Source organism: Cyprinodon variegatus, unplaced genomic scaffold (genome assembly GCF_000732505.1).
Source record: "Cyprinodon variegatus isolate N-32 unplaced genomic scaffold, C_variegatus-1.0 Scaffold504, whole genome shotgun sequence".
Classification (NCBI taxonomy): Eukaryota; Metazoa; Chordata; class Actinopteri; order Cyprinodontiformes; family Cyprinodontidae; genus Cyprinodon; species Cyprinodon variegatus.
The window spans coordinates 517,610-524,716 of NW_015150957.1; the positions used below are offsets into that span (position 1 = coordinate 517,610).

A 7,107-nucleotide genomic window follows, 5' to 3' on the forward strand; every position below is an offset into this window, starting at 1 on the left:
AGTGTTATTATTATTCTATCTCGTATTAAGTCAGATCACATTGTACGATGTACGATGTAATATGAACTGTTTCACATGAAACAATAGAACTGTACAATCTATTCTCACCAAACTGTGATAACTGTGATTAAATTCAGTGTAAACAAATGCCATATGTTGCCACCCCTAAAAAATTCCTGCCCCCCTCTTGCCACCCCATAAATATTTTTCTAGATCCGCCCCTGGAGGTAGAATGGGAGCAGCAGACTCCTCCAATTTGTCTGGGGCAAACTGCCTAGAGAGAGCATCCAGTTTTACATTCCGAGAGCCAGGGCGAAATGAAATGGAGAGGGACCAGCAAGATTGCCGTGGTTTAAGTCTCTTGGCAGACTGAATGCATGACAGATTCTTAAGGTCTGTCCATACCAGAACGGGATGTGCAGCTCCTTCCAACCAGTGTCTCCACTCCTCAAGCGCTAGTTTAATGGCTAAAAGCTCATGGTCTTCAACGTCATAGTTTCTCTCTGCTGGGGAAAGTCTGCGAGAGAAGAAAGCACACGGGTGTAACTTGTTATTAGTGTCTGAAATCTGGGAGAGGACGGCTCCAACACCTGAATCAGAGGCATCAAATCCACCACAAACTGCTTGGTGATATCCGGCTGAATGAGAACAGGAGCATTAGCAAAAAGGTTCTTGAGAAGAACAAAGGCTGCCTCAGCCTCAGGGGACCAAACGAAAGGGACCTTAGTTGAAGTGAGAGAAGTGAGGGGTAGAGCAGTTTGGCTGTAGTTTCGAATAAATCGACAATAGAAATTTGCAAACCCCAGGAATCTTTGAAGCTGTTTTCTGTTCTCGGGTGTGGGCCAATCCAGGACCGCTTTAATTTTCTCCTCAGTGAGTCTTACCTGTCCGCCCTCTAGGATGAAGCCCAGGAAAGAGACTGAGGGCTTATGGAACTCACATTTCTCAGCCTTGACAAATAGCTTGTTCTCTAGGAGGCACTGTAGAACTTGGCGGGTCTTGTGCTCTGACAGGTTCTTAGAAAAAATAAGGATATCATCAATGTAAACAAAAACAAAGATGTTCAAAAAATCTCTCAGGACATCATTGACCAAAGCCGGGAAACAAGCAGGTGCGTTAGTTAAACCAAAAGGCATCACCAGGTATTCAAAATTACCTATGGGAGTTTTGAAGGCTGTTTTCCATTGGTCTCCCTCCCTTATACAAAGCAGATGATAGGCATTTCTGAGATCCAGTTTGGTGAAGACAGTAGCTCCTTGAACAGACTTAAAAGCTGATGACAGAAGGGACAAAGGATATTAATTCTTGACTGTAATTTGGTTTAAGCCTCTGTAGTCAATACAGGGTCTAACGTGGATTCCTATCAAGTACGATGGAGTTTTTAGTGGAAATATCTTTGACTTAGGGCTAAAAAGTTTTTATTATTAAATTCTTATATTTTTTCAAGGAAGTTGTGGTGGATTTATTCTGTATATTTGCAGATTTATGTGTTTGACCTTGATTTGTTTTTTTTAACAGTGTCCTGTCTGGTGATGTGGCAATAAGAATAATTTTCTTGATGTCAAAATGAGCCCAACACATTTTGATTTCAAAAGTGGAGCAGTACGGCTATTACCATAGTGTTCCACTTCATTTATGCATATAAATAGCTTTATTATAATTCATGCAGGGAGTTTTACAGATTATATGGACACTGCAATGTAAGTAGAAAAGGAAAGGAAAAACAGAAAAAAAGGAGAAAAAGATGAAAGAAAGAGGAGATAAAAGGGAGATAAAGATAAAACGTCTTCAGTCTGCTTCATCACCTGCAAAGAGATGTAAAAAGAACAGCACAACCAACGGATATAGTATAAGAGATACAATAAAGTAACACCTAGATACTATCAATGAAGTATAAGTAGTATTATTTAATCTGACATGAATTCTGCTACCTGAAGATCAGAATATGGGCTTTCTGTATGGAAGTGAATCCTGAAACCAAGCACCTGTAGTTGTTTGTGAAAGTGCATCTGTGCATGTAAAGTTTATCTAAAGGAAAATGCCCAATAGTGGTTGTGAAGAGCCGAAGAGGCGCCCCACCCCAGAGCAAAGAGGCGAGCGCCAGGGGGACCCAAAACCCCAGATGCCGAATGGGATCCCAGGAGCAAAGGCACCCAGGAAGGACCAACCCAGGAAATTCAACCCCCCACCAAGGGAGGAGGAGAGATGGCCCTGAGCAAAACCCCCAGCCGCCACAATGCCAGAGCCCCCGGGTGCTACAGGGACCAGTCCGTGGACTCCGCCGGCAGCCAGCCACCCCAAAGTGGATCCGGCCATGGATCCACTTTGGGCCATCAGCCACCAGGAGTAAGCCATTAACCGCCTGGGCTTTCTCCTTTTGGTCATACCAATACTCAGAAGTATCGCAGCCAGTAACCCCATCTCTGCATTCCAGAAGTTCCCGTTCCTGGTATGCCCCTGGGGTGTTTGAACATATTCCTTGAATAAATATGCTTAAGTCTATTTTTGTGTCTGGCTGATCCCTGGGTCCATCTCTCAAAACATTACAACAGGTGTGTCAACCTTGAACATATTCATTGACGTCTTTATTCATACTGGGCCTCCAGAATGATTGATAAGGCCAATGGTTTAACTGGAATTAGGGTGGTAGGATAATCTAGCATTTGGAACAAGCAAATCAATCAGGAACAGATGGCTGCAGGAACATAGGTGGTAGACTGTTGTGGGGATCTTTGATCAGGCTAACAACAAAACAGGCACACATTTTTAAGGCAACTGGACTTTTAGCTAGGTTTTCTCTGAAAAACTTTCGGAACCTATCTAGGAGTCTTTGTCAGTTCAGCCTTCATGGATTACTGTTTCGTAGGTGACTAGATATCTACCAAAGTCAATGAATTACATCTCTGTATTATTTGACAATTAGTCATTTTTCTCAGACTGTGACTAACTGGATGTGCACTCCAGAGCTCTGGTGCGATCCTACAGAATTGACAAACGCCTCTTTGGAAAGTGTCCTTTGGCCCATGAGTCCAAGCACCCTGCAGAGATGGAAGTGCTGGTCCAGTTTTCCACAGAGAGAAAGAAAATCGCTCTGCTATTTCTGTTTTATTATTTGTTTTTCTGAATGATTTTATGATTTCTGTTGAACTTCTTTTTTCTTAAGAAGCTGCTGAGCCTTTTCAAAATATCACTGTCAACATGTCGACTGTTCAGAAAAACACCAAAGCTCCTCATTTAATTTGATTAAGTTTATTTCATTAAGGACAGCACAATAAACAATGTTAAGTGTAGAAGAAAAAAACAACTGTTGTTCCGAACATTTGTTTTCTAGCCACCGGCTGATTCGAAACCCTGATATTAAACATAAGGATTCACATCACACAAAGAATCTCTAAAACTATAACTGAAAGAGCAAAGAAATACCACTGTATTGCTAAATATGTGATCATAGCTACTAGAGACAGAGTAAGAGGTTATAGGTAGAAACTTGTACTTTAAATATAATCCTTACTTCATTTATTTATTTGATCAAATTAAATCTTGGAATACACATTCAAATTATCTTTATGATTAAGTTTATTCTTAAGAGTGTTTTCAGAAAGGTACAAGTGAAGATAAATATTGCAGAAGATATGAGTAAAATCAAATTGAATACATTTTCTTTTGCTGCTCTAAAAATTCCAAATCAATTCATGAATTGAGGTTGATTAATCTAGGCTTTTTAAAGAAGAATCCTCTGCCAAGAACAATAATGTGGATTCTGTTAATGCATCAGCAGAAAAGGAAAAGTAACTGAAAACATTACACGATTTTACAATGGATATTTCTTTTGATTTCATCCATGAGCCAAACATTTTACTTGATAAAATTCAATGTCATGGGAATCATTGAATAATACATTGGTTTTCCTTCACTGAGCCTGATATAGCCCCAAATAAAGCTCCCAGTGCTGCCCCCACTGCTGCTCCCAATGGCCCTCCCAGGAAGCCAGCTACTGCCCCAATAGCAGCTCCGTGTCGAACGGCCCGGGTCAATGGGTTGTCTTTCTCTGCTCGTCTTCTTGCTTCCTCATCTCCCATACCTGGATTTTCTGACATAAGCCTCTCAGTTTCTTGTTTTATTATTCTCTCTGCTTCTTCAAACATTTCATTGGTGAAATGTTGTCCCTTATTTTTCTGAACCATTGTGTTGATTTTTGATAGTAGCTCCTTCAATTGCTCTGGATTTCCATTCCTGTTGTTAAGGACATGGTATCCTCCCTTGCACTGAATGACAAACTTCTTCAGAGCTGGATTTACCTCTATTATTTCTTCTATGGGACTCTCTTCTGCCTCCAGATCATCTCCATGAGTGAACAAAGCCATTGTGAAACGTGAAGCTTGTTCTCCAAACATCCGCTGAATGATATTTACAGTTTCCTGTTCTTCTTTGGTGAATCTCCCTGGCTGGATCACGACCATGAATACATGAGGACCAGGAGAAGCTAATGACATGCATCTAGTAATCTCTCTTCTCACCTCCTGTTCAGTTTTACTGGTATCAAAAAGGCCTGGAGTATCAATTACAGCCAGAGTTTGAGCACCAAACTGTCCCAGTTCCTTCTGACACTCTGTTGTCAGTGAAGAAGATGACAGCTTCGACTTGAATACTTTTTTTCCTAAGAGAGTGTTTCCTGTTGCACTCTTCCCAACTCCAGTTTTTCCAACAAGTACAATCCGAAGATGTTGCTCCTCTTTTCCTGTTGGAATATTTATAAAACAATTATTCATATAAATTCACAAACTCTGAAATAATTTTTTCTTACAATTTCTAAAGAAATGGTAGATTAATTAAACTTCAATTATTAATTTGATGCATTAAAAACAGAACTTACTAAATTAACCAAGGTACACTTTGTAAGCATAATGTTTCAGAGAGAAATCCACCAAAAAAAGTCCAACACCAGCTCCCTTGGTTTCCCTGCATTTACTTTTTTTCCAGCTTTTTATTGTCATTACACTGTCGCAAGTACAGAGCAACGGCATGAACAAGTATTTAACCCAGTGGGCTGCCATTTTCTGGCACCCAGGGAGCAGTGTAGGGTTAAGAGTCTTGCTCAGGGACCCAGAGTGGCAATCTGTGGGAGTGGGGCTTGAAGTCGGATTCCAAGTGCAATGCCCTAACCACTAGGCCTCCACTCCCAGTCATGACATGGTTCTGCTGGCACCCCTGCAACTCCTCCAACTTAAGACCCGGGCTATTTTTAAGATAAGCCTTAATTTAAGCCTCTGTCATTTTGACCATCAGGCATGTCTGACTTTCTTTAAAAGTCAATGGTAGTCACATAATTTGGAATGTGCTGCATAGCACACCCTACTTTGAGCTTGTAAGCAGCTGATTAACATTCAGTATGTCCAGGTGGCAAATGCTAGGGCTAGAAATGGGACCTGTGGCACAACTGACAGACCATTAGAGAAACTGGCTGGGAGGCAGTCCCTCCATCCAAGAATGAGGCAGTTCCTCCAAATGTGCATCAAATGCATCTACCTACACTTGTTGAAACTCTTAATGCACGTCTGACTTCAAAGCGCACAAGTTTTTAAGTTTAGGAATTGGGCAGGTGTTTGACTTGCTAATGCAACATAAGGATGCTGGAGGATCTGGCTTTCATTTGCTCCTCTAGCACATTTTTAGAGAGTAGAGGGGCAGGGGGAGAGCCTGAAAGTTTTCATAGGGGGGCCTAACAGGGCCCCCTATGAAAGCAGACTAGAAGGCCTTTCTAGTAAATCTTTCCACACCGTTATACGTCTATATTGTCTAAATCAGTTATAGTTTTATATAATATTCAGATTGAAAGGGTTAAGCAGTAGTACTCTGTCTCTAATTTCATTGAAGTCTCCTAGATCACTGCAGACCAATACATTTCCCTTCATCCCCATAAAGCACCATATGATCTTCTGAATGTAGCAAGAGTTCTATTTTTCTTTTATGCAATGATAGCTTATCGATTTGAATAATTCATTCATTTCTGTTGTTTTAATGTCAGCTTTTTAATATACTTACAACTGAAAAACATTGGGTCACTCCTCCTGTGAGTATCATTACCCCCGTCCTCTGTTTTAGAAAAGAACTATTTGTCTACTGATTGTGGTAGTACCCCTCCCCTAGGGGTAGATACCAGATGCCCAAACAGAGCCCAAAACAAAAAACAACCTGAACAGAATCGGCGGAGGGGACTTTTAAAAGTGGCTGGTCCTTGGTCATACCAAAGAGGTCAAGATTTGAAAGACATGTGGTGGCCATGCAGGACCCTTAAAGGAAACATTGGTTTGCTGGCTACGCTCGTGAGTAAGATTTGGAGTCTTTGAACCCTGGAGAGGCCGGGACCCCCCAAGTGACCTCAGACTGGTACTTACAAAAGAGCTCAGGGAAAAAATAATTGAAACCTCGGAGTATGTGCAGTAAGTTAAGGCACTTCATTCTTGCAACCCTCAGTAACTGGAAGTAAGGTGGTTTGCTCTAGAACCCTTCAGGAGCAGGAACACATAGAAAAACTAAAGTAGGGCCAAGAGGCAATGCCAACTTGGATACTGGGTGCTTGTAGCACCTAAATTGCATAAATATAAGACGGGTCCACTTGGACAACCATGTCAGGGAATTCAGCAACTGTGGTCTGAGGCAGCAGCCTAAGGCAAAAGCGGGCTTGGGTGTTATCAGAAAGCCAGGAACAGGAACTCTAAATTGTACAAGTGGCATGGAACACGCAGAATAATTGGCTTTCACCAAAAAAATCTGAATTGAGCGTTCAGGCCTGCAGTGTGAATGTAGCCTCAGAGGTGCAAAGCAGACTAGGGAGGTGTAAGTCTATTGCTTGGATGATCATTACCTTTATCCTGTGTCCCCTTTATCTTAATATTATCAACAATACTTGGAAATGGATGGCAAGGGTAGTTTATAAACATTGACATCAATTCCAAACAGTTAATACTCTTTGTGACGCCCTCTTAAACATATTCCTTCTACCTTGTTTAAATGGGCTTTTGTGTTAAAGGAATAGTACACCCAAAACATGATTAGCCTTCATTTTCTACTCACCCCCATGCTGAACAACACTCTGGAGTACTTTTT

General features: G+C 41.3%; 1 protein-coding gene across 1 annotated transcript in view; it reads right to left on the reverse strand.

Annotated features, from left to right (window-relative positions):
* Positions 1 to 3,243: 3,243 nt before the first annotated feature.
* LOC107094745 (GTPase IMAP family member 4-like) overlaps positions 3,244 to 7,107 on the reverse strand; it is a 5,850-nt gene continuing 1,986 nt past the window's right edge. Inside the window, exon 2 of the mRNA XM_015390555.1 lies at positions 3,244 to 4,738. Within this exon, the coding sequence (XP_015246041.1) occupies positions 3,885 to 4,738 (854 nt within the window). The 3' untranslated portion in view covers positions 3,244 to 3,884. The remainder of the gene's footprint in view (positions 4,739 to 7,107) is intronic.